A 26716-nucleotide genomic window follows, 5' to 3' on the forward strand; every position below is an offset into this window, starting at 1 on the left:
TTCTACAAAATTTTGAATCACATCACAGAAAAGACGGTCAGACTTCTTTCCAATCCTCAGAAATATACCAAAATATACCGTCTCATTTTAAAAGTCGTAAATATACCGATGAAAAAACGAACTTAGCCCTCTTAAGCCCCCTCTTTTTAAAACAGTTCAACGACTTGAGGTAAATGTCGGAAAATATTACTGATATGATTCCTCTGAGCTACAAAATAACCCCCCGATATTTTTCAGCTGAACTGCGCTAAAAAAATTCAATTTTCAATATTTTCGGTGGAATATTAAAATACCCCCTTGGTCTACAATAGGTTAATGGTTCTCCGTCAAGGATTGGAGAATATTATTAGCTAGATAGAACCTTCAGCCCTGTCCACATAATTTTATTCGATTAATGAATCATTACAAGATTGGCTAATTTTAAGTTATTATCTTTATTGCGTTCCTTATAAAATAACAATTCCTAACAATTAATTTTTGTATGTTTAGGTTTTGAAAATTGTTTGACAGTGTTTTTTCATATAAGGCCCATGGAAGCAGTGTGAAAAACTGTGAAAACTTTGATGGCAAACGGATCAGGAATTCTATACATACCGCGTTTAAAAAAAAAAAATGGAAAAATATATGAAAAGTATACGAATATACAAGGAGTCTGAGCTAGACAAGGTGGCTAACAAATATAGGCATACATAAACGAATTTTAAAAAATCTGGCGTAATTCGAGTAAAATGTATTCTGACAATGCTATCACTTAATGCTAACTATTGGCTAAGTTGTTTTGTTGTCCAAAAAAGTATAAACACAGAGTGTTTTGACAAGAAAATGCGCTCCCGCACACACATTCATGCGCGTACTGTAAACCAGTGCTGCCATTTTAGCTTATTTTAATTTGTATCATTTTTATCGAGAAATCGGACAAAACTCATATTTGTTGTTCGTATTTCGGTATATCATGCAATTTTGTGTATGGTAATTTTTCGTTGATAAGTTTCGGGCACACTACCTGTTTGCACATAAACAATACAATGCCGAATGTGTGTTATAAGCAAAATTTCCGCGATTTGCGGTTAAATGTTGACGAATTTAAGGAGTGCCAACTGACCCCACAGAAGCGTACGGCTGCCTTTGTAAGGCAAAAATTGGAGCCAAGTTGCGCGAGTTACCGCAGCATGCGTTGACTAAAAAACACATTGCGTCCAATGCAAGCATGGCACAAAGTAGCAAAATACCTTTTATAAGGAAGTCATCAAAAACAGAGGAGCAGGAGGTATGATAGCAGAATGATACATATTCATCTGGACTGCGACGTCATGGCAAATGTTGCCATAACTACAAACTTCCTACCAAATACATTTCTTTAATAACATCATCCGTCAAATATTCTGAATTTTATAGTGGAGTGGATGAAATCATTTCATTTCTTTGGTTAAAAATGTTCAATTATATCTTATTTTTATGTGTTTTTATGGTTAGCTTATTTTAAAGTTTTTTTTTTTTTAATTTTTAGCTTATTTTAGCTTTTTTTTTCGTGAATCTAGCTTATGGTGGCTCTCAAAATCTGGCAGCACTGCTGTAAACATTGACGACCAGCTGTTTTTTGTTTATCTCGCTATCTCGTTCTATCTTTCTCTTCTCCCAAAGGTCACCTTGAGCCTAATAAAATCGAATCAGAGCTGACGTTTTGTTGGTAATGTAAAAGTTCTGTCTGTCGTTTTTCATTACAACGCACGCACAAAAGTAACAAAGTTTTCAAAATTAAAATTTGTATCTAAATCGAATTCAAGCGGAATATACATAGTAAAATAAATATACATTTATATAGATAAACAAATTTCCCAAGTGTGAATGCTTCTAATAGTGTCAAGAGCAATCTCGTCAGTTGAACAATTCAGCAGAGAGAGTGCTGTTAAACTCGTACTTTGTTTAATCTCTTCGATATAGTGATATTAAAGATCCAAGAAATATAATGATGCCATCTACCGGCGAAAATTGTGCACTTGAATTCCTTGACCCACATCCCCATGCAAACATGCATACGCACATATGTACGTATACACTCGTGCAAATGTGTGTGTATATGCATGTTTGAGTTAAAAATAATATTATTCCCTGACCCCCTAATAAAATTTCAATGTTGATAAGGCTGCGATTCGCCAATACCTTTAATTGAGTTCTAGTAGAACCGAACACGTAGGCGCCACATGTCAATAATGCAATGATCCAATCATCCCACACCCATGGGCGTAGGCTTTGCATTTAGATTCCCTCCAGTACAGCTCCATTGAATGGCCCCTGCCGCAGACGCCCCACTAGATCATGATTATAAAATGTTTTCATCATGCTTGATTAGAGATTACACATCGGTGGTGTTGCTAACATTCCTTGACGCTTCAGTAGCGCTGACGGCGGCCGGCGTCAAACACGAGTAAAAAACATTGCCAAAAAATTCAATTTGCAGCAGCATCTGCGGGTTCTTCGTTGTGATAATGGTGTTAGAAGGGTTCTGCAGGAGCGTCCTGCGCTATGTGTACGCACTGCTCCAGTTCTTGATGCGCTATCATGCCTTTCGCTGGCTCGTCGATTTAGTGGATTTGCAAGCGGTTGATAAGGTACATCGCGAGAATGCTCTGTTACAACAAAGAGGAGAAGAAGAACAACCCGGGGAACCAAAAGAAGAAGAGAAAGTACAGCGACAGAAGCAGCAGCAGCAGCAGCAGCAACAGCGGCAGAATGAAGCAACAGTTGTCGCCGGCAAAACAACGAAAACAAAACCAGATTCAGTCGCGATTAGTGCAATGGGAAATGCAGGCAGTGCTTCTATTCGTGAGCCCGTATCAAATCGAACCACCCGCCACAGTGAGGTATTATCGCTAATTCGGATTGTAATTGGCTGCTGCACTCACTCACTACCCCGTGTGCATCCCATAACTATGTGTGTCCTATCTAATCTGGGTGCTCTGCTGGAAACGAGCATAGACCCAGTCTGAGGTCCAGTTTCAGTCGCCAATAAAAGGCACTACCTGCTCCCATCGATGCTGCAGTCTGTGCCGTGTGCTCCTTGTGTGTTAGTTACAGTTACTAAAAGTGTGCCCCGATTAATTAAACAGATTCTATTGCAAAATTCTACTTGCACTGTGGTGGTGTTTTAACAATTTGCCTTTGTGTGTGCGTCACCGATTACAATTTACATACATATGTACATACATAGTCATATACAGTAGCTACATAAAGGTGATAAGCCTACTAGATTATATAATGATTCCTTCCTGATTCCCGTAGATGAGTACCATGGGCGAAGATACGGAATCGCACAGCATACCCATAAGTGAAGGACAGAACGCTGAGCATGTGCTGTACCGCCTGAAGCGGGGCACCCGGCTGGACGTGCACCCGGACGCCTCGTTGCTGGGAAAGAAGATCGTCCTGTACACCAACTATCCCGCCGAGGGCCAGAAGTTCGTGCGCACCGACTACCGTGTGCTCGGATGGCAGCTGAAGAATGGCAAACAGATCACGACTGTCATGCATCCGGAGGCTCATGTGGTGGACACGGATATCCACAGTCAGCTGCAGCTGAAACTGTCCGGAACGTATCACTTCTACTTCCGCTATGTTGAGCGGTAAGCCTATTAGTGGATAGTCCACTATCCATCAGCCATTATCCATCCGAAATTAATTTTAAATTCACTTTGTTAACAGAGCAGACACCGGAAGTGCTGGAGCCGATGGGGCTCTCTATGTCCAGGTGGAGCCCACCCTGCATGTGGGGCCGCCGGGGGCACAAAAGACAATACCTCTGAATTCGGTGCGCTGCCAGACGGTGCTAACCAAGCTACTGGGACCGCTCAGCAGCTGGGAGCCAAAGTTGCGCGTGGCCAAGGAGGCCGGCTACAATGTGATTCACTTCACACCCATCCAGGAGCTGGGCGGCTCGCACTCCGCCTACTCGCTGCGGGATCAGCTGAAAGTCAACCCAAGCTTCGCAAGCAAGAAGGGCGACAAGGTTACCTTCCAGGACGTGGAGAAGATCATCAAGAAGTGTCGCCAGGAGTGGGGCGTAAGGAAATGCAATACCATCAAATGTGCTTCACCTCCATCTCAGTCTGGGCTCTTGTCCGTTTCAGGTGGCCTCCATCTGCGACATTGTGCTGAATCACACGGCCAACGAGTCGGAGTGGCTGCTCCAGCATCCGGATGCCACCTACTCGTGCGCCTCGTGTCCGTACCTGCGGCCAGCCTTCCTGCTGGACGCCGCCCTGGCCCAGTGCGGAGCCGACATCGCTGCTGGCAGCCTGGAGCATGTGGGCGTGCCTCTGGTTATCGATCAGGAGTGCCATTTGGAAGCTTTAAAGTACCAGTTGCATAACGCCTACCTATCCAAGGTCAATATACACGAGCTGTATCAGTGCGACGTGATGCAGTATGTGAACAACTTCATGAACCAGGTGCGTACTCGCGAGCCGCCCAAGAACGTGGCCAACGAGTCGCGTTTCCAGGAGATCCAGCTGATACAGGACCCGGCATATCGACGCTTGGGTAGCACCATCAATTTCGAGCTGGCGCTGGAGATCTTTAATGCTTTCCATGGCGATTGTTTCGATGAGGAGTCACGCTTCCGCAAGTGCGCCGAGACCCTGCGCCACCACTTGGATGGCCTCAACGATCGCGTGCGGGCCGAGATCCAAGGCTATCTGAACTACGCCGTCGACAATTGCCTGGCCGGCATCCGATACGAGCGAGTTCAGGGCGACGGTCCCAGAGTGCGCGAAATATCAGAAAAGCACTCTGTCTTTATGACCTACTTCACCCACACGGGCACCCTGGGCAAGACGCTGCCCGAGATCGAGGCCGATATGTACACCAAGCCGGGCGAATTCTTTATGGCCCACAACGGCTGGGTCATGGGCTCTAGCGATCCATTGCTTGACTTTGCCGAGGAGCAGCCGGGACGCGCCAATGTCTACCTCAAGCGAGAGCTCATTGCCTGGGGCGACAGCGTGAAGCTCCGTTTTGGCAAGCGGCCAGAGGATAGCCCCTACCTGTGGAAGCACATGACCGAGTACGTGGAGACGACGGCCCGCATATTCGACGGAGTCCGGCTGGACAACTGCCACTCGACGCCGCTTCACGTGGCCGAGTACCTGCTGGACGCGGCGCGGAAGATCAACCCCGAACTGTATGTGGTGGCCGAGCTGTTCACCAACTCCGATGGCACCGACAATGTGTTCGTCAATCGCCTGGGCATCACATCCCTAATTCGCGAAGCCCTTTCGGCCTGGGACTCGCACGAGCAGGGCCGTCTGGTCTATCGGTATGGCGGTGCGCCAGTCGGTGGCTTCTATCCGAATCCCACGCGTCATGAGGCGTCCAGCGTTGCACACGCCCTGTTCATGGACCTCACCCACGACAATCCATCGGCCGTGGAAAAACGGTCCGTCTACGATCTGCTGCCCTCGTCTGCTCTGGTCTCCATGGCCTGCTGTGCCACCGGCAGCAATCGTGGCTACGACGAACTGGTTCCACATCATGTGAGCATCATAATAGGAAGGAGTATCAAGCACTGATATACTAATTATAGAATTTAATCATTTCTTCTGCAGATCCATGTCGTGGACGAACAGCGTTTATACCAGGAATGGGGCAAGGGCGTGGACTCCAAGTCCGGCATTATGGGAGCTAAGCGAGCGCTGAATCTGCTGCACGGACAGCTGGCCGAAGAGGGATTTACTCAGGTGTATGTGGACCAAATGGACCCCAATGTGGTGGCTGTCACCCGGCATTCCCCGATCACCCATCAGTCGGTCATTCTGGTGGCTCACACGGCCTTCGGGTATCCGAATCCGAATGCCGGACCTACTGGCATCGGACCGTTGCGCTTTGACGGCGTTTTGGACGAGATCATCCTGGAGGCCAGCCTGACCATGAAGAGCGACAAGCCCTTCGATCGTCCCGCTCCCTTTAAGAAGGATCCCAATGTGTTGAACGGCTTCACCCAGTTCGAACTGAGCCTGCAGGAGCACATCCCGCTCAGCAAGTCGACCGTCTTTCAGACCCATGCCAATGTCGATGGCAACAACACGGTGCTGAACTTTGTTAACCTTCGGCCTGGCACAGTGGTAGCCATTCGAGTGTCCATGCATCCCGGACCCCGCATCAGCTTCGACAGGCTGCAGAAGCTGACAAATGCCTTGCGCCTGGGATCGGGGGCTGAGTGGTCAGAGCTGCAGGGGATCGTATCCAAACTGGATTTGGTGGCGCTGAGTGCCGCCCTCTTTCAATGTGACGACGAGGAACGTGCCCAAGGCACAGGTGGCTCCGCCTACGATATACCCAACTTTGGGCGCATTGTCTACTGTGGCCTCCAGGGCTTTGTTTCCCTGCTGACGGAGATATCGCCACACAATGATCTGGGCCACCCGCTGTGCACTAATTTACGCGACGGCAACTGGATGATGGGTAACTATAGACTATAGAGACACGCAAACGAATAGGATTCGTTCGATTAATATTTATTTCCCTTTAGATTACATGGCCGATCGCCTGACCAACTTCGAGGATTTAAAGCCGCTCTCCGTCTGGCTGAAGGCCGCCTTCGAGCCTCTGAAGAATATACCACGCTACCTCATTCCCTGCTATTTCGATGCCATTGTCAGCGGGGTCTACAACGTGCTCCTCAATCAGGTCAACGAACTGATGCCAGAGTATGTCTAACCCGACTATCGATTTGTGTCTCTTGTCAATATTACTTTATTATATCAACAGTTTCATTAAGAACGGCCACAGTTTCACTCAGTCCCTGGCCCTCTCCACGTTGCAGTTCCTTTCCGTCTGCAAGTCCGCCAATCTGCCAGGCTTCAGTCATGCCATCAATCCACCAAAGCCACCGAAACAATGTGTTACACTCTCTGCTGGACTGCCGCATTTCTCCACTGGTAGGACTTTAGGCCACCTACTCCTGTGTGCCCAGGGATCTCACATCCTCTCGCTTTATCTCCACAGGTTACATGCGCTGCTGGGGCCGTGATACCTTCATCGCCCTGCGTGGATCGATGTTCCTGACTGGGCGTTTCAACGAAGCTCGATACATCATTATTGGATTCGGCCAGACCCTGAGACATGGTCTCATACCCAATCTCTTGGACAGCGGGAGCAAGCCGCGCTACAACTGCCGCGATGCCGTCTGGTGGTGGATGTACTCAATCAGGCAGTACGTGGAGGAGGCTCCCAAGGGAAGCGAGATACTGAAGGACAAGGTGTCGCGCCTCTTTCCCTACGACGATGCCGATGCACATGCACCAGGGGCCTTCGATCAGCTGCTCATCGATGTGATGCAGGAGGCGCTGCAGGTGCATTTCCAGGGACTGCAATATCGCGAACGCAACGCGGGCCGTGAGATAGATGAGCATATGGTGGACCAGGGATTCAACAATCACATTGGAGTGCATCCGGAAACTGGCTTTGTGTTTGGCGGAAACAACTTTAATGCTGGCACGTGGATGGACAAGATGGGCTCGTCGCAGAAGGCCGGCAACAAGGGGCGGCCGAGCACCCCACGCGATGGATCCGCTGTGGAGTTGATTGGCCTCCAATATTCTGTATTGCGCTTCATGCAGGGCCTGGCCGAAAAGGAGGCCATCCCGTACACGGGTGTGGATCGCAAGGGGCCGTCAGGTGAGTTGACAAAGTGGAGCTACAAGGAGTGGGCAGATCGCATCAAGGACAACTTCGATCGCCATTTCTTTGTCCCGGAGTCAGAGACATGTTCCTTGGCAAACAAGAGGTTCATCTACAAGGACAGCTACGGCGCAACCCAGAGCTGGACAGACTATCAGCTCCGTTGTAACTTCCCCATCACACTGACCGTCGCTTCGGAGCTTTGCAATCCGCAGAACGCCTGGCGTGCTCTGGAGCTGGCCAAGCAGTACCTGCTTGGACCACTGGGCATGAAGACACTGGATCCCGAGGACTGGAACTACAGGGCTAACTATGATAACTCCAACGACTCGACGGATTGCACCGTTGCCCATGGATCCAACTACCACCAGGGACCCGAGTGGGTATGGCCCATTGGCTTCTACCTGCGGGCTCGTCTCATCTTCGCCAAGAAGTGCGGCCATCTAGATGAAACCATTGCTGAGACCTGGGCCATTCTGCGGGCTCATCTCCGTGAGATGCAGACCTCCCACTGGCGTGGCCTGCCCGAGCTGACCAACGACAATGGCTCCTACTGCGGCGACTCCTGCCGCACCCAGGCCTGGAGCGTGGCCGCCATTCTCGAGGTTCTCTACGATCTGCACGCCCTAGGAGCGGACGTAGCTTAGAGCTCTCTAAACGTCAAACCACTCTACCTGCAAGCACATATGCATACTCATACTCAAGCTGTTAGTTGCTACCAAAACTGTTATTAGTGTTACATTTGATAATTATACGCGAGAATTCAGAATGTCGCTAGATTCGTTACCAGATCCCGAGTGTGGTGGATCGTCCTTTGCTATATCTCCATTCTATTAAAGTTTAAACTGTTTTTAATCTATGACTTGGAGTTCACTTGCTTGACGTGTTAGGATTAGGAGAAGTAGCTGTCCCGGCACACTCGCATGCAGGAAACCTGGGGCGGATCGATGAGGCCGCTGTTGTTCCGCGGAAGGTCGCGATTATCATATAACTGCCAGATAATCCCTGACTTCCTTAGCCTTGGAGACGGCTCTGCTATATCTGGCATCATGGGCTTCACAGGAGATTTTGCCATCATAAGCTTCGCAGGAGGCTCTGGTAGTTGTTTTTTTATATCTAGAATTATGGGATTGGCAGGAGGTTCTGGCATGATGAGCTTCGCCGGTGCCTCTGACATCATGGCCAACGCAGGAGGATCGGACATCTTGGGGCCGGTAGGAAGCTCTGGCACACTGTCTTCCACAAGTGGCTCTGCGAGTTGGCTTTTGATTGGGCATTCTTCAAGCTGAAAAGTAGCCTTTGCCGTGTCAATATAGTCCATTTTAGTGTGCCGTGCCAGGTAGGTACTCACCTTGATGCATTTTCCCAACACCCGGTATGCTGCGCACTGGGTCAGTTCATAGGCTTTTTGCAGCACAAGTCGCTGGACAAAATCCAAGACTATAGACATTTTGGAGGGACAAATTTTGGCTATTTCGGTGAAAAAATTTTAACAGCAACTGACTGACAAATTAGGCAAAGCAATCTGACTTTCCTTTTCTAATTTTGTATTTGTTTAAGGCTTCCACTGCTGGCTCTACACTTTTCTCTTACAAACTAAATAAATATGTTAAAAGTTTATGTACATAAAGCTTTCTGTAACTTGTACGAGTCTACGCTACGTATGATGCGGGGTTTGGGTTCTGTTTGGACTGAGTTCGTAGAATTCGTTCACAGGGGTGGTGGTGGTCTCTTCGTCTTCATCTTTGATGGACTTGAGATCGCGTCCTATGCTCTCCAATTGCAAATGTAAGCCTGCGGCAGCCAGATTGCTGTTCAACTCGTTTAGCTTTGGCTGGCGGAGACAGTTCTCGTTGTCGGCCACTTCCCGTTTGATTCTGGCCAGAGGCTGATCTGTCGGCTCGCTGGGCGACCTCAGATTCAGCAGCTCGCGGCGTATGGCCTCCACATTATCATCGATGTTGGGCTTGTGGAGCACAGAGTCGTTGGCTGAGGTATTGGTTCTCTTTGGCTGAGTCGCATTCAGCAGCAGGGCGGCCAGTGGAATAGGTAATCGTTTAAAAAGAGCTGCTGTGTCGACGCTGGTGTTCTTGAGCAGTTCCCCCGTCTTGTCGCGCAGATGAGTATTTTCCGTGAGAACTTCGATTAACGAAGCCTTAGGCTTGGGTTCCCTGGTAATAATTTCATCTTTCTTTGATTCCCTAATGGTCTTATCGTCATCCGGCACTTTCTCCATATCAGGGGATTGCTGGCCAAGAGGCTTCTGTTTGGCCAGCTCTTCATTCAGCTCATCAACGGTTTGTTCCAGCAACTTCTTAGTCTCTTTCAGTTCATTCTGCGTCTTGAGCAGTTCGTCGGCGTTTGCTTTGCTTTCCTTTTGCTCCTCTGCCGCAACATCCTCCTCCTTCTTGATGGCGGCTCCGTCTATCGTATTACTCGCTGACAATTTTGTCGGCTCCTTATTGGTCGCTAGCGCTGGGTGACTTTCAACGACAATAGGATTTTCCTTGAGCTTTACAGCTGTCAAGTTTTTGGGAATACTAATATCCGGCTTTGGGTCGGGTGGGCTCAATACTTCTTCTTCCGGAAACTTTTTAGAATCAGTCAAGACTTCTTCATTTTCGTGAACTACGTGGGCCTCATCAATGGGCAGTGGGGGCATCGGTGGGTTGTCTGAGGAAGCGCTAAGGACTGCTTTTGGCTTCTCGATTATCTTCTCTCCAATGGTGTCCCTTATTGGATCCGATTTCTGAGCTTCCAGTTTTTCCAACAACAAGCTCTTCTCATTTTCGTTTGGATTCTTGGCCAAATGCTTTGGTAACTCGTCAACAGCCAGCGGCGCTAGGGGCGTCACCATTTGAACGACATTAAGCTCTGGGCCGGAGCTTTTCTCATCAATGGCATTCAAATTGGCATAGGTGCCCAATATCATCAGGAGGAATCCGCTTACAAAAATAAATTGTGCCAGTGTGCGTTCCATCGACTCCTTTTTGATGATTTTGCGGAAACTAGAAGCGGGAAACATAATGCATATGGCCACGCCAATGGTGGAGCCGACCAAGCCAATGATCAGCTCAACGGACGGTATAACCAGCGCCACGCAGAGCGAGAACACAACGATAAAGATCGTAATGAGGCGAAATCGTTGTTCCGGTATGTAACTGCTGCTCTCCGTATGACCCTGCAAGCACAATAATGATAAATGATTGGTCTGCTTTAGCAAATATAGCCTTACTTTTCGATAGAGCAACGAGTAGATGCTGGCCCTGCACGGAAATATGACCAAGGGAAAGCTGAAAGCAATAGACAGCACAAAGCCAATTTTGATAATGTCGCTGCCAAAGGAGGGTGACAAGTTTACCAAGATGTTACCTGCATATAGAACGAGAATAAGTCGAGATATTTACTCAAAAGTCGTTATGTCTTACCCGAAAAGGTGTGAGTGCAGAAGGCCACATAGCCAAAGAAGCCGACAGCAATGTAAACAAGCGTACAGATCCAAGTGGCGTTGCGGACGACGCCGTTTAGCTTATCAAGACTCTGGTTATTGATACTCTCGAAGACCTCAAAAAGCTGCCTTCAGGTTGAACAAATATTTAACGATATTCATACACAAATATTGAACAATAAACATACATTTGGCAGGATAGCGCCATGCTGAATATAGGCAGGCATTGTAGAACGCCAGCCGGCTCCCAGTAGACAACTTTCTGAGTCCAGTCATTCGCCGATATGTGGCTCTCCGCTTCGAGCACGATCTTCAGCATAAGGCAGACGTAGAAGCCAATGGAAGCGGTGCACACGGCCGACAAGCTATCCACGTTCCGCAGCATGCCCAGTGGGACAATGCAGACCACGGTCACCACTATCATGACCAGAGATCGCAGGTGCATGTGGTCCGCCACATTCAGAGTGAACAGCTTGGCAATTATCTGTGGGCCGAGATCTCCGACCACAACGAAATATGTGATGCACGTCCCAATTAGATACCCGATGATACACAGCTCGACCAGCAATTTGCCGGAAGCGCCAAAAGCGTGAAGGCCGAGCAGCTCGAAACTCTTGCGACGTGTCAGAAGTGAGGTTTTTATCAAATAGTGGCAGCAAACACGGGTTATGACGTTACTCAGCACCAGGAGAATGATGGAGAGCACGATGCCGCACTTCTGGAAACAGAAAGGCATCGCTAAGATCCCAACACCAATGATGCTGTTGGCCAGCGTCATGACGTGAGCCGAGTGTGATAACATTTTATGGAGCTGAGCCGTTAACTTTAGCCGGAGGCGCGTCACTTTCCCCTTGATGATGAGGCAACCGAGCCAAGCTGAGATGTTGGCCTATTTCTAGAACTGGTTTTGCTGGCGGCTTGACTTCGCAGCTCTGACTGCGTATGCAAAAAAAGAGCAATCGTCAGATAGTTAGATACACCCACACATCGCGTGGATGTATGAAGGTGGGTTGTATTGATAAGCACCTACTTGTGGCAATCAGATAACAGTGCTGGCGTCGTACCAAGTAATAGATATAAGTTAATTAAATGCACTTGTGTAAGCAAAACTATAAGCAAAATAATCCCGCGGAGAGGTCGCGACGGCGGCGGCGACGATGGTAGAGGCGGAGGTGCTTACATTGAGCAAGTGCGTGTTGTTCACCAAACATTGGTTATTAATACACAGATGGTCATAGCAGCGAAAGGCTAGTCGCGGTTTTGAGCATTTTTACGGCCGCTTCACAGTTTTAAAACCTATTTTTGGTAACGTCATCATTGTTTTTGTTTATAGGGATGAGCGATTTTTACAATAGTTAGTTTAGTAACAGAACGATATGTACTTAAAAGCGCACAGCGCTTAACAGCACAGCTAGTGGAATGCCGGTGGCAGCACTGCTTTACATGTATATACAGGTATGGAAGTTCTAACTAGCTAGTAATATCAAATCGCTTCAAATCCATGACGGAGAAAGATTAGACCTTAAAATAAATAAATAAAATAAAGCACATATTAGTTCTTCTTATCGCACAAAAACACCGATATTTTTTCTGTAACCAACACTGTGTATCGATGAAACTAGCGAATATAATAAATATAATATAATATAATAAAACTGTGTAAATATACCTCCACATTCAGCATAAAAGTTCCGTTGATTATTTATCCCAAAAGAATATCCATATTCTAGTAAACTCTTCGCCAGCCAAAAAAAATATCCCCCAATATATAATAAACAACAAATATATCGATATATTCATGCAATATATTTCTCATCCCTAGTTCCCTCTTTCCGTTCACGTCACTTTCAACGTCAAGATGGCCGATGTAATATTTTGCAGAAAAATCCAAATAAATATTAGGCATCCGTGGACGAATTGACTTAAATTGTGTGCTATACGTTCACTGCAATATTCCGCGCACGGGTGCTAATATTATTTTGGCGTTTTTCGGCTTAGTTTTGCCACAAAACGGAACCGAACTAACTGTTGTGTTTATTCTCTCGTTCATTCTACCAAATAGCAAGTCGATGACACTCTTAAGAAGAAGCGTACCTTCAAGAAGTTCACCTACCGCGGTGTGGACTTGGACCAACTGTTGGACATGCCCAAGTGAGTATTCCACTGCAAATGGATGTGCGGCTACTAAAGTTCATTTTCGTTTCGTGTGCAGCAACCAGCTGGTGGAGCTGATGCACAGCCGTGCCCGCAGGCGTTTCTCCCGCGGTCTGAAGCGCAAGCCAATGGCTCTGATCAAGAAGCTGCGCAAGGCCAAGAAGGAGGCGCCCCCAAATGAGAAGCCCGAGATCGTCAAGACCCACTTGAGGAACATGATCATTGTCCCCGAGATGACCGGCTCTATCATTGGCGTGTACAACGGCAAGGACTTCGGCCAGGTAAGCCGGTGTCAACTGACTAGGTGTTACCAGATTGACTAATATGGTATTGTATTTTATGTTCACAGGTTGAGGTTAAGCCTGAGATGATCGGCCACTATTTGGGCGAATTCGCGCTGACCTACAAGCCCGTCAAGCACGGTAGACCCGGTATTGGTGCCACCCACAGCTCCCGTTTTATTCCTCTCAAGTAAGCACTGCCAGTGTTGGTTTGGCTGCTTTCTTTTGGATTTTCATGCGAAATAAAGGAAACGTACTTCTATAAGAACTCTGTTGCGTTTCTATGCAGCCGGGCCGGTGAATCCAGAAAGTAAACGAGAACAAGAAACGTTAAGAAATGTACATTATCTATTTATTGGAACTTGTTAATCAGTTGCTATATGCATGCACAGAGTGATATACCGCCACACTAGGCTGGATCACAGCTATCTGCGCAGCCGCCGGGCGATGTTGTTGCTGCTGCTGCTGGTGACCGCAGCGCGGTCGTACGCCGTGTCTTTCATGTGGGAATCGTCCAGTTGCTGATGCTGAGGATTCCTAGGGCTCCTGCTCATCTCACTAACGTCGGCCGATCCGTAGGCACTGTCTTTAACTTGAAAGGCATATGGAACATTAGATAACTTTGGATGGAAACTGCACAGCTCTGAAAGTTCGGCAAGGATGATTGGAGGCGATTAGTAAGGCCAGTGGGAGTCATCGTCTAAAGAAGGAACTGTCATTGGGGGCATAGGCGGTTGTCTGGAAATGCTGGGTCAGCTGCTGCAGGCTACTGCTCTGGTTATTGCTGCCGAAAGCGGGGTAAGCAGCGGTGGCGATGGAGGATTTAAGAATGCTCCTGGTCGAGCTGCGGGTGCCTACGGCGATGGAGTTCTTGGCAGCGGGGGTTGGACGACTGTTATTCGCTGGATTGGCCTGAGACGCGTTCACATCGAATGTGGTTAGCAGGAGGCCGCTGCTCTGCGTGCGATTTAGGAAGCCATCGCTGCGCGGTATTCTCGGATCAGCCTCACCTAGTCGATTCAGCTCCGTCTCCATGGAGGTGTACATGGTCAGGTTGCTGGCTAGCAGATCCTGCCTGGAGCCCAGTGTCATCAGGCTGTCTGCATTGTTCAGAGTGGAGGCCGTGCTATAGTTGGAGGGACTGGCGGACTTGGAATATTGCATGGCCACTTGGCCCATTTCGCTGGGACCCTGCTGCAGGGCCCCCGTGCGTGGATCGAAGTGTTTCTGTGTGGCGTCTTTCAAGGTGCTCTTGACCTCCTTGGGGATCTGTTCCTGCGTCTGTTTGCGCAGCGAGGATATGTGGCCGGGCAGCGGCTCGCGTGAAACGGATGATGAGGGAGATGCGGAGTTTGTCTCCTCGTTCTCCTCCTGGAATGAGAGATATTAAAATAGACTATATATGGTATCGCATGGTATGAGAAGTATTGTGCCTCCTCACCTCATCCTCCTCTGTGATGATGGACGACTCTATCCAGTCTTTGATGCGATTCTTCTTCTGCTGGCGATCGACATTCGTCTCGATCCCGCAGTCGGCCAATGTGTAGAGAAGTCGATTCTTCTCATCGGGGCTGCTGTGAAAAGAGTACATGGATGGGCACAGCTCATCCGTCTCATACTCGGCCATATCCTTCTTTGCCGACTTGGCCAGCCAGCGATCGTCGAGGAACTTTGTTACATCGGCCAGACTCTTGGGGCGGTTCGACATTCGCGCGAAGAACCGCTTAAACATGCGCTGGGCATTGGAGGTGAGCAGCTTGAAGAGTCGAGGCGTGCGCCGCAGCGGCATCATCATGAGGCCCCCCTGCCAGGCCAAGTACCGCACATAGCGGGGATCATCCGAGGCTGCCTTCTGCCAGGGCAGGCACCCGGTCAAGCAGACAAAGATCACGATTCCAAACTGCCAAACATCATGGCTAGGATCGGCTCTGAAAGTGAGAGAAGTCTCAGCTAAGAGGGATGGATCTTGGGAGTCTCTACACCATACTTACTTGTAGCTGCCTTCGGGCTTTATTTCTAATACTTCAGGGGGACTGTAGGGCAGCCACTCGTTCCGCCGCTCCACGCTGGCGCCCGTCGGGAAGGACTCTCCGAAATCACACAACTTTATGCGCTGAAAGTCCGCGCGGTAGATGAGCACATTATCCAACTTGATGTCCCGATGCACAATGTCTCTACGAAGAAAAGTAATTTCAGTATCAGATAGCTCATCGGTGGAATAGGGCGACACTCACTTTGAATGCATGTAGTCTATGGCGGAGGCCAACTGCTTGGCCACGCGCTTGCTGTACACCTCGCCCACGCCCGTATCCGTCACATTCGATGTGAGATCCCCTAAAAGTAGAGCATATATGTTCATATGGGAACTTCACTTTGATAATTAGTTGGCTCATACCTAGAGGCGCATATTCCTGGGTGAATACATAGAAACCGGCCGTCTCAAATGCCACATCGTAGGTGGTCACAATATGCCGATGCACACCCAAATGGAGTCCGTAGTGAAACTCCCGATAGAAGTCGCGCAGCGTCACATATGGTTTGGGTACCGCCTTGAGTACCATTTCTGTCTGGGATCCGCGGTGCTCCACCAGTAGTATCTTGCCGAACCATCCTTCACCCACAATTTGTATTATATCGAACTCGTCCACAAGCTGGATCTATACATAGAAATCGAATTAAAATAGCTATAATTTATATATATATATATTTAATTCAGAGAATAGTTATGTTGATATAACGTGCGGATACATCGGAAATCGATTTGGAATGGAAAGTTTTGGTCTATTGCTGAACTTTTGGCCAGACGTTCCAGTGCCTCCATTCTTCTGGGAATTACTATAGGAATCTGGCTTCTATCAACATGTGTCTTCTCTGAAAAGCAACTGAGTCACAAAGGAAAACATCTCCATGTAAATTCTCAGTTTAGACCAACCTCAACTACGAATACATCTGCGAAACTATATTTATAAGTGTATCTGCCCATACCTAGACCCATTAAACATTACTGTATTCGCGACCGAGACGATGCCATGCGATGCATATTGCTGTTTGTGTTTAATGATCAGAAATCTAATCGTTAACATGGCATTTTCCCTGTTGTGTTGTAGACGATTTCCCGGGGAAGAGATTATTGGCAATTGGCCAATCATAACGATCAACGCCGAACTGGGCCAGGTCGAACTCTTAATACCTTTCTATATCTATTTGTTTATTTGGGTAGATATCACAGTATAATAATGGCTAATAAGATGTTCGTAAATCACACAGATAAACATATGAAAATATAATTGCTAGAACATTCAACATTCATTGATGGATGATGGATGGTGGATACTTGGGCTTACCTTCTCCAACTCGAACTCCCGGATCTTATGAATGTTTCCGCGTGGCTTCTTTGACATTTTGTCTGTTTACATAGGATGTTTGGGGTTGAAAAAATTGTCTCGATCCAAATTGTCTCACTTCACATCACTTCACTTGCTGCTTGGATTATCCCTGATTCAATTTGAATTCTAGCGGTTCGGAGCTTTATCCACGAAAAGACAACAAAAGCGGTCCGTGCACGCATATATTTATGTACATATGTGTATCTAAAGGGGTACGTACTCTTATGTATTTACATTTTGTAAATATTTATAGCGACAGCCGCAGAAACAGCGCCAAAGGAAAACATTTCTATATCTGTTGGATTCCTCCTTTATACGCGCTAGTAGTACTCGTATCCGTATTTATGTGCGTTGTCCGCCGCTTCTGTCTACAGCCAAAGTTAATTACGAGATGAATTGTTCAGTTTGCTGCGTTTTACTTCCTGGTCTGGTAGGGCCTGACCAGCACTTTGTAAACGTTTCGTGAATGGACTTTCGGGAAGGGGACGGACTGCTGCTGCAATTGTGGTAGTGGAAATTCACCAAACAATAATCTCCGACACGACACACTATGAATGTAGTAGATACATACATATGTATAAGTATATGTATCTATCTAGATATGTATCCGCACACAATACGGAATTTCAGATCTCTCGCCCCGACAAGATTTTAGAACCAGGCCGCCTTCTGTTCTCCTCCCAGCGATCTCTACAGTCAGTCACTCGATCACTCACTCACTCTCCCGGCTTCGGTGTTCCGTTTTGATGTTTGCTTTCTCTTTGATTTTCCGCTTTATGCATAATATCAACAGCTAAATTAAAAATAATGCTCGCCTCTCCCTCTTATATAAAAACCTTTGCGAAAGTATATGAATTTTCAGCCCAAAAGAATTCGGGTCAAATGTAACAAACGCAGCGAGCTCTATCTACACGCGACTCTAAACGGAATGCCACTTGGGGTCGCCTCGAAAGTGTTAACTTTGGAGTCCATATGCACCCAGATAGGACCGTATGTATGTATATTTAATGTTGCACTGTTGTCCCCGCGTATGCTTCTGCATCCGACATAGACGATAGTCCGTTGCCAACTGCTCTCCGAAATGAATTCAATTTAAAATAAGATATTCTGAGCACTGTACACGAGCGTTTTCGAAACACATATATGTAGGAATCCAAATGTTTTCGAAATACATATGTTTGAGAGGCAGACACGGAGCGAACAAGAGAATGTGAGAGCTCGTTTAATGCCGTTGCACAAGAAGAAAGTTTTAACAGGGGCAGGCGCTGTTCAAAGTAACAGTAATTTGATAGACATGTTCAGAAAATATATCTTGTGGTGTTTCCTTTATACGATGAATCCCGTAAAGTACTACTTAAAGTAAACAAACACACAATTTTTGACTGAAATTGGAGCAACAAATAACTGAAAAGGAATTCTTAGAAGGAGAGTTAAAGGATTTATTTTAATTTATGGCCGTAAACTCACATATAATGTGCTATATCGTCTCTCCAAAGTGTCCACTCAGGCGCACCTTGTGAAGGGGGCAGAATAATTAACATAAATAAAAGATGTTTAGTATATGTATGTATGTATATTTAAATGTTACTTGTAATTTAATGTGATTCTAGAATATGTATTCTAGCCTCCTCGCCTAACATGCCGCTGTTGAGAGCTAACAGAGGAGCATCCTCGCTTAACAGACAGCACGAAACGAATTCACGCTCCCATACACAAATCGCAGAACAATACAGTGGAGGCGCTATGTACACACACACACGCATGTATCCGTGCACAGCCGTAGGGCGTAGTGGTATGCGTAAGGCAACTCTAATTGGTCACTTCCGTTCCGGTTCCGACAACGTTTCCTTGGCGCATGCGACATTCGTTCGCTTTTCAACTTCTCCAGCGCTTTTGCTGCGCTTGACACACACACACACACTCGAAGCTGTCCCACTGCTGTGTATGTGTGTGTGTTGTGTGTTTGAGAAGAGGGCACGGAGAATGCAGCAGCAGCAACACCACCAACACCACCAGCCAACGGTTAACCACTTGTCGCGCGGGCCCTATAAAAGCAGCTGCTGGCCAGCAGCCTCTTGCACACATTCGAATGTCACCGAAAGCGCCACAACTCCGGACAACTTCTGGTCGCGACTCGCTTTGAATTTTCCAACAGCCCTCAATCGCACCCGTTCCATGGACATCTAAGAAGAATTCCCAGCCAGAACTATCCCAGCCAATGAATGTGAAGTGAATTTTTGAGTTTGAGCTTGTGGCATTATCTGTGGAGCTTCTTGAACAGTATTTCCGATATTTTTTAAAGTTATCACGGATTCCTCTACCATGGATTGGTGCAGCTGTACGATTTGAGTGTGATAAATATAGGGTAAGTGTTAAACAATTTACTATACTGAAGTTTGTGGAATAAATTCGTGGTTTTTCCGATGTAAGAATTTTAAGAAGTGCATTCATTCAACGTTTCATTATCAGTACAATTTGAATTGGAATCGTATTAAGTTGAGCTCTTGAATAACTAGAATAACTGGAAATGAACTGAATAAATTATTGCAACTCTATCCGATTGTGGGATTACATACCACAGCTGCAAATCTGCTTACAACATGCTTCAGATGTGTGTAACGGCCTCAACTAAAGCTAAGAATCAGAACTAATTGTTGTTTCCCTTTAATAAAAAAGATTGCCAGCAGTGGCCACTGGGTACGCATGCAGCCTTCCGCTTAATTTGATCAAAAGTCTGACCAATTAAAGCCGGTGGGGAGGAACCAAGTGGATCGGCTTAATTGTTTGAACTGTCTGTGGTTTTATTGCATCTGATGCCAGCTTCCGAGAGTGTGACCCGCACAGGCACACGCTCTCTGTGCGAGATTTGCGGCTCTGGTGCTGCGGCTGGTCAAGTGTTTGTTTGGGCATGCCACCTGTCGTATACGTAATACGAGTATGAGTAGTCCAACGAGTTTGAGCTCTTCAAGGGCTAGGTGAGAGCACATGTCGTTGGCAAACAGGTTTCGAGTGGTGCGGACACCCACTCATGCGGACACGCAAACAAATATCCAAATATCCAAACCATGCATTCCTGAAGAGCAGATGAAGATGAGAGCCAGAGTTCGGCTCAAAGAGGAGTAATATTTTTGGGCTATGTTTTGCAGGATTCGCAGTGCGGCGGCGGGAACTACAGCGTCGTCGACATCGAGACGTTTTGGGTCAAGGACACGACGGGATATATAGTTGCAGATGTCACCAACGGGACATGTATCGAAGACGCCCACGCCACACGATAACGATAACAATAGCATCAGCGACGAGCGCGAGGAATGGAGCGGCAAGGTGGATTTTTTATTATCGGTTATTGGATTCGCCGTCGATTTAGCAAACGTCTGGAGATTTCCCTATTTGTGCTACAAAAATGGAGGTGGTAAGTATCTATTCTATCCATTTATTCCATCATTTTCTCAGATCTCCTTTGGCTATAGATCATATCTGCACTTCTGGCCTTCTGACCTTCTGGCCGAGGCCAATTAGGGAATAAAGACATTGCGTGAATTGCTCATGCTGAGTGAAAATAATTTATATGGCTTTACACATCATTGAGCGCCCCACGGAACCCAACACTTTCCGCTGCCACTCCCACTCCCACTCCCACTCCCACTCCCATCGCCATTTCTGCCCCCCTCTGGCCTTGTTAACACTTTGTCAAAGTGGTGCGAAGTGCTGTCAGAGTGGGCTGTGGCATGGGGATGTGGTAGCGTATAAGAGCGCACTTCCTTTGTCAAATTGCATGGAGGGGGATTGTGGTAAAGGACTTATACACATTCAGTTCCTTTTGCCTGATCCTCGTCGTCAACACCATCATTCAAAACAATTCCAAAAGTTAAGTGCTTTTGTATGACAACTAAATCTGGCAGTCATAATCGCATTTGGCCTCCTTACCCTCTCTCAGTCATATTCGTACATTCGCGCACTGCCCTCCGCCTCTCCATATCCAGGCAATATGTCAGTCGTCCCCTCATATGTGGAGTGCTATGCTCTCTAGGCTTTTGTTGTTGGGGCACTCACACGCACCGCATTGTAGGAAATTCATGTGCGAAACATGTCTCCATCTCCACTTTCCTTTCCTCTGATTGCGGCACTTTCCCGTTGATGCGATAAGAATGGATGGGCTTTCGTCCCTTTTCATATAGTTATTACTATTTTATGAATTTTTTTCTGGGGTGTCCCCATCGTGCTTCCTTTAAAATCATAATAATAAATTGTTATATTTATACGCTTCATTGCGTTCAATCAGTGGCAGCTTTCACTTAAGACCCGTTTAATGTCCCTTGCCTCATGGTCGTTGCCACAGCCACCGACTCGCTCAGGTTGCGATTATTACCACAGCTTAGTGAGTATTATTTATTCCCTTTCCATTCTCGTACTTGCAATCCCAATAAAGCTGCAGCGACTGTGGCAGCAACAGGCTGTGCCAGCTTCCGTGTACTCGTAAATGATTTTCCTGGGGAATTTCAAGGGGCCAGCAGTGGCTTAGGAATGCTCAGCCTTTTGCAACTGTGGATGAAAACTCTAAAAATTTCTGTTACATTTTTAATAGTGGCAATCCATAAGTAGAATAAAATAGAACATAGAATATTCAACAATTTTCCATAAATCCTCTTCTTTGGGGTACGGAAAATGTAATCCAATATATTCGATACATATGTATAAAATCCGTACAATTTTGATAGTTAGGATAAATAAATAACGATTTTTCTCATCAAACTTGTTCAAAATTTGTGGTAGTCATGGTGAAAGGTTTAGGCCATATAAAATGTCCATCATTTTATGAAGAAATTGAAAAACTTGCCAAAAATGTAACCCGAAAAGTTTGATAAACTTTAAATTGTACTCAAAACCTGACCAGCAGGTCTTGCCCCATGGAAATCTATTCAGCTTCGATTAGGATATGGGCTCGGAATCGAATTAGGGGCACTACACATACTCGTACCTACGAGTATTTCTGCCAGTGTCCTTGTCGAGCTGTTGGAAATGGGGAAATGCACTTGAAGCGGCGGAAATTATGGCTTCAACAACAGAGCATTGGCCCGTCACAGATGCCTTGCCTTTATTTTATAACTTTTTTTGTTCTACATAGTTGACACGACGGAAGTTAGGGTCGATGCTGGCACCGGGCCTTAGCAGAGACACCCACCCGCCCATATATATGTATGTATATATCAATATTTCAGTATGTACGTATATATATCAGCATAGATGTATATAATAACCGTAGACGACGTTGTCGGCCACTTTGCCTGCTAATAGACATAATCAAATCATAAAGACATCATCCCCTGTCACTCGACAAAGTATCGATGGCACTCTACCAATTGTCAGGGCCCTGCGATGGGGCAGGGTCTGGGGGTTGGGTGATAGGGCGATGGGGCGATGTGGAGAGTCAATGGGGTTGCCGGAGGTGACGGAGATGGCTGCACGAGACAGCCAAGCCGTGCTATTCTCCTCCCACTGCCCCGGATGCTGTTAATGTTTTTAAAATGTCCTTAGAGTGGCACTTGTAAAACAATTTGATTTTGTGTATGAACGAACACCCACCCATAAAAGCATGGGTCCATGGAAATACAAGTGTGTGTGTAGCGCAGCAGAAGGGCGAACAATGGAGAGGCTGTGACACGGGTCAGTCTCTATATGTGCGGGTTATGCAATCATTATCATAAAAAACGTTGTCACATCAAAGTTGCAAGTGCCGGAGAGGGAGAGGGGTCGAGTGTTACCACATTTGGGGAGCTTTCGATGATGGGACACCCACCTGTCAGCCGAACCAGTTTTGATACCGCGTCAAACTCATTTTCTGGTATTTCTTGGGCAGCGATGATTAAGACTTGGACTTTAACATTTCCTATTCAGTATTTGAAAGCTCGAACTATCTCTTTTCAGGCGCTTTTCTTGTGCCCTATGGCATTATGCTGGTGGTCGGAGGCATACCGCTGTTCTACATGGAGCTGGCACTTGGCCAGCACATCCGTAAGGGGGCCATCACCTGCTGGGGTCGCGTAGTCCCGCTCCTCAAAGGTAAGTCCAGGGATAAGGCAAGGAGGACTCCTTGGAATCATCTCAAATGTGCTTTCAGGAATCGGTTATGCGGTCGTGCTGATCGCGTTCTATGTGGACTTCTACTACAATGTGATCATTGCCTGGTCGTTGCGTTTCTTTTTTGCATCCTTCACCAGCAGCTTGCCCTGGACATCTTGCAATAACGTTTGGAATACTCAAAACTGCAGACCGGTAAGGATAACCTCTTAAACACAACCTTTTTCTGGGTAAATCTCAATACCGTTCCTTTCCGTTAGTTTGAGAGCCAAAATACTTCACGCGTTCCGCTGATAGGAAATGTCAGTGACTTTTCTGCCTTGAACAATGAGAGCCTGCTCTACGGCAACGAGTCCTATGCCAATGGTTCGTTCACGAGTCTGGAGACAGTGCCAGTGCCAGCGAACCACCATGACGGCTTTCATTCCGCCGCCTCTGAGTACTTCAAGTGAGTAGTGGTCCCCAGTTAAATGATAAATTTAATTTATAATCTTCGGGATCTCTTCAACCTCAGCCGCTACATACTGGAGCTGAATCAGAGCGAGGGCATCCACGACCTGGGCGCCATTAAGTGGGACATGGCCCTGTGCCTGTTGATTGTCTATCTAATCTGCTACTTCTCTCTGTGGAAGGGCATCAGCACGTCGGGCAAGGTTGTGTGGTTCACGGCACTGTTCCCCTACGTGGTGCTGCTCATCCTTCTGATCAGGGGTCTCACCCTCCCTGGATCGTTCCTGGGCATTCAGTACTATCTCACGCCCAACTTCAGTGCCATCTACAAGGCTGAGGTGTGGGTCGATGCTGCCACTCAGGTGTTTTTCTCCTTGGGCCCTGGTTTTGGGGTGCTGTTGGCTTATGCCTCCTATAACAAGTACCATAATAATGTGTACAAGTAAGTGAAGCTTCGAATGGGGATAAGTGGTATCCATTTACAAATACTATTCCTTATCTTTCCGCAGAGATGCTCTGCTAACAAGTTTCATCAACTCGGCCACCAGTTTCATTGCCGGGTTTGTGATATTCTCCGTTTTGGGATACATGGCACATACTCTGGGCGTACGGATCGAGGATGTGGCCACTGAGGGTCCTGGCCTGGTGTTTGTCGTCTACCCGGCGGCCATCGCCACCATGCCGGCTAGCACGTTCTGGGCTTTGATATTCTTTATGATGCTGCTTACCTTGGGACTCGATAGTTCGGTAAGAAAATTCCCTAAATACAGCCTGTCTAGTGGTAACGTCTTCTCTCACAGTTTGGTGGATCGGAGGCCATTATCACCGCTCTGAGCGATGAGTTCCCCAAGATACGGAAGAACCGTGAGCTGTTCGTGGCCGGTCTGTTCTCGCTGTACTTTGTGGTAGGACTGGCCAGCTGCACCCAAGGCGGCTTCTACTTTTTCCATCTCCTGGACCGCTATGCCGCTGGCTACTCGATTCTGGTGGCCGTGTTCTTTGAGGCGATCGCTGTGTCCTGGATCTATGGCACCAACCGTTTCAGCGAGGACATACGCGACATGATTGGCTTCCCCCCGGGCAGATACTGGCAGGTATGCTGGCGCTTTGTGGCGCCCATCTTTCTGCTGTTCATCACGGTTTACGGGCTCATGGGCTACGAGCCGCTGACTTATGGCGACTATGTCTATCCCAGTTGGGCCAATGCGCTGGGCTGGTGCATAGCAGGCTCCTCGGTGATCATGATTCCAGCGGTGGCCATATTCAAGCTGCTTACCACGCCGGGCAGTCTGCGGCAGCGCCTGACTATACTTACCACGCCGTGGCGTGACCAGCAGTCGATGGCAATGGTGCTGAACGGGGTCACCACCGAGGTGACCCTGGTGCGACTTACCGACACGGACACTGCCAAGGAACCGGTTGACGTCTGAGTTAGGCCCATGGCCCGTTTTCAAGTTTACTACGTCTAGACTTGGGAATTTACCAACAACTCCTGTTCACGTACTTTGTTGCATTGCGGAGATAGGAGGAGAGAGGACCCCCCCCCCCAAGTTAGGATTTGTTTCATCGTTAGCCAATGGTCGGTGCTAGAGGAATAGCTCTAGGTTGCCAATTGCAAATTTCGCATACAACGTACTTAGGTTTCGGAACCACAAAACGAAAAAGGAAAGCAAAAGAAAAAACAGAAGCTGCTCCAAACCATAAGTGTTATGTTAAGAGTAGCTTGTAATTTGTATGGCTAATGCCAGTTATAAGTATATACATATATATACAATGCTGTGTAGATAATACCAATACCAATACGAAAAGCACGCCAAACTGTCGTCTAACCAAATCCCTCAAGATATTAGAAATTGTGCGAGAAATCAAAGTCCTGCACCAATGCCAAGGGAATTAAAGACACGATCCTTGCTCAGCTCTCAGCAGATTGGGCACAAGATCTGTACATACACAAACAGTAGATGATGTAAAAGCTTTAAACACATTAGAGGATCTCTCATCGAACTGAAGCATACGCTGCCACAGTGGAACCACAAAATCCCTTCAAACAGCCATGAAGGGATTTTGTGTTGATTGATTTCCAGTAGTCCCCATTGAAGTCCCCCAAGAACTACGATTGGTCGTTTAAAGCAGCCATTTTAAACCATCAATTGGAAGTTATACCATCCCCAAGTCAGTGTTCAGTTCTGTATATAGACTTTTGATATGTTATTGGTTTGTTTTAAAGATTCTTCACACTGAAGCAGAACCGACAGCCATTGGTTTTGCTTCAATTTGTTGAAATAAATTATTAAACTTTCAGTTACCGAAATAACTGAATCGTGTTTCCAGTTCTGGGTGGGTTATTTATACGACCCCTATGGGTTCACGAAAGATATCAACTTTGCGGAGTGTGAAAATATCTTTATCATAATAATGCCCCCATTAAAGCATTCAAGAACCGCTTCTAGTTTAGATATTAGGGGCTTTTATTTCAATTTGAATGCATTTCATTTGTTGTATAATTAATTAATTTAGTAACGCGTGAAATTAAATAGGTAACCGTAACAGAACCAACTTAAATGGTGGCTTTATGGATGACATGTATCAAGCAGCGCAGTTCTCGCTAAAAATCCAACTCTTTCGCTGAGAATTGAGGCAATAAGGTAAATATTATCGTTTATAAATGTATGCATGTATGTATGTATGATGTATGATTGGTATTCCATACAGCACTATTCAAGCCTTTGCATTAAAAATATATGCGTACGATTAGTTGTGGATAAGAGATATCTGGGTATCCCTAGTACGAGTAATTGATATTGACGGTATTTTGCGGTGTAATGCGGATTACGTATGTTGGTCGGGTTTGGTTTACATAAGTTATGGGGTAATGTGCACCTATTTTGATATTGTTTGATTTTGCTGTTCTTTACGTTGATACTTCAGTTATGGCATAGTTTGTGTGGATGATATAGTTCGGATTCTAACCCAGTGGAGCTAAGCATATGTATGTACAATAAATACTTTCGATTCTGAATATTCCGACTCGACTTGATCGGATATATATATATATATATATATATATTTGCGGTATACATACATAGTATCTATTCTGTTGCATCGATTACTCGTATGTGTATTGATGCGGCTATATGGGGCATGGGGAATCTTGATATTTGTGTGTGTCTGAGAGTGTTTTGTGCTCGTCGATGATTCGCTAACTAATTCGTAAATATATCGTATCTGTTGTGCAATAACGCTTA

The 26716-nt window shown here is 46.6% G+C and overlaps 6 protein-coding genes across 14 annotated transcripts; 3 read left to right on the forward strand and 3 right to left on the reverse strand.

Annotated features, from left to right (window-relative positions):
* The first annotated feature begins 2425 nt into the window (after positions 1–2425).
* Positions 2426–8321, forward strand: LOC6590563 (glycogen debranching enzyme). 3 transcript variants are annotated; one of them, XM_026987059.1, is made up of 8 exons: positions 2426–2609; positions 3280–3620; positions 3700–4057; positions 4125–5528; positions 5601–6456; positions 6524–6701; positions 6763–6932; positions 7000–8321. In XM_026987059.1, the coding sequence occupies exons 1-8, from the start codon at positions 2487–2489 to the stop codon at positions 8319–8321; spliced, it is 4752 nt and encodes a 1583-aa protein (XP_026842860.1). In that variant the 5' UTR covers positions 2426–2486. The 3 variants fall into 3 exon arrangements, with proteins under 3 accessions (XP_026842860.1, XP_002015950.2, XP_026842861.1); XM_002015914.2 differs by lacking the exon at positions 2426–2609 and adding an exon at positions 2642–2861; XM_026987060.1 differs by lacking the exon at positions 2426–2609 and adding an exon at positions 3121–3165.
* Positions 8322–8380: 59 nt separating this feature from the next.
* On the reverse strand, positions 8381–9157 carry LOC6590564. Its single transcript, XM_026987068.1, has 2 exons — positions 9026–9157; positions 8381–8959 (listed from the first exon to the last, which is right to left on the reverse strand). Exons 1-2 carry the CDS (start codon positions 9122–9124, stop codon positions 8567–8569), a joined length of 492 nt encoding a protein of 163 aa, XP_026842869.1. The 5' UTR covers positions 9125–9157; the 3' UTR covers positions 8381–8566.
* A 47-nt stretch (positions 9158–9204) lies between these two features.
* LOC6590139 (putative sodium-coupled neutral amino acid transporter 10) lies at positions 9205–12387 on the reverse strand. Of its 2 annotated transcripts, none has more exons than XM_002015916.2 (5): positions 12153–12387; positions 11311–12058; positions 11103–11251; positions 10910–11046; positions 9205–10855 (listed from the first exon to the last, which is right to left on the reverse strand). In XM_002015916.2, exons 2-5 carry the CDS (start codon positions 11922–11924, stop codon positions 9332–9334), a joined length of 2424 nt encoding a protein of 807 aa, XP_002015952.1. In that variant the 5' UTR covers positions 11925–12058; positions 12153–12387; the 3' UTR covers positions 9205–9331. The 2 variants fall into 2 exon arrangements, with proteins under 2 accessions (XP_002015952.1, XP_026842862.1); XM_026987061.1 differs by having other exon boundaries at positions 12149–12387.
* Positions 12388–12937: 550 nt separating this feature from the next.
* LOC6590140 (40S ribosomal protein S15) lies at positions 12938–13825 on the forward strand. The gene is made up of 4 exons (XM_002015917.2): positions 12938–12989; positions 13185–13273; positions 13335–13557; positions 13626–13825. Exons 1-4 carry the CDS (start codon positions 12981–12983, stop codon positions 13749–13751), a joined length of 447 nt encoding a protein of 148 aa, XP_002015953.1. The 5' UTR covers positions 12938–12980; the 3' UTR covers positions 13752–13825.
* Positions 13826–13887: 62 nt separating this feature from the next.
* Positions 13888–17992, reverse strand: LOC6590141 (serine/threonine-protein kinase SBK1). 5 transcript variants are annotated; one of them, XM_026987066.1, is made up of 7 exons: positions 16902–17992; positions 15953–16214; positions 15792–15891; positions 15549–15731; positions 14999–15485; positions 14568–14928; positions 13888–14149 (listed from the first exon to the last, which is right to left on the reverse strand). In XM_026987066.1, exons 1-7 carry the CDS (start codon positions 16956–16958, stop codon positions 13983–13985), a joined length of 1617 nt encoding a protein of 538 aa, XP_026842867.1. In that variant the 5' UTR covers positions 16959–17992; the 3' UTR covers positions 13888–13982. The 5 variants fall into 5 exon arrangements, with proteins under 5 accessions (XP_026842867.1, XP_002015954.1, XP_026842866.1 ...); XM_002015918.2 differs by having other exon boundaries at positions 13888–14200; XM_026987065.1 differs by lacking the exon at positions 13888–14149 and having other exon boundaries at positions 14163–14928; positions 16902–17436; positions 17515–17992.
* A 1031-nt stretch (positions 17993–19023) lies between these two features.
* On the forward strand, positions 19024–25716 carry LOC6590142 (sodium-dependent dopamine transporter). 2 transcript variants are annotated; one of them, XM_026987062.1, is made up of 8 exons: positions 19024–19308; positions 20090–20355; positions 22869–23003; positions 23062–23216; positions 23282–23469; positions 23536–23913; positions 23981–24218; positions 24272–24901. In XM_026987062.1, exons 2-8 carry the CDS (start codon positions 20175–20177, stop codon positions 24899–24901), a joined length of 1905 nt encoding a protein of 634 aa, XP_026842863.1. In that variant the 5' UTR covers positions 19024–19308; positions 20090–20174. The 2 variants fall into 2 exon arrangements, with proteins under 2 accessions (XP_026842863.1, XP_002015955.1); XM_002015919.2 differs by lacking the exon at positions 19024–19308 and having other exon boundaries at positions 20175–20355; positions 24272–25716.
* The last annotated feature ends 1000 nt before the right edge of the window (positions 25717–26716 follow it).

This window comes from Drosophila persimilis, unplaced genomic scaffold (assembly GCF_003286085.1).
Source record: "Drosophila persimilis strain 14011-0111.01,24,50 unplaced genomic scaffold, DperRS2 tig00000002-arrow-pilon, whole genome shotgun sequence".
Taxonomy (NCBI): domain Eukaryota; kingdom Metazoa; phylum Arthropoda; class Insecta; order Diptera; family Drosophilidae; genus Drosophila; species Drosophila persimilis.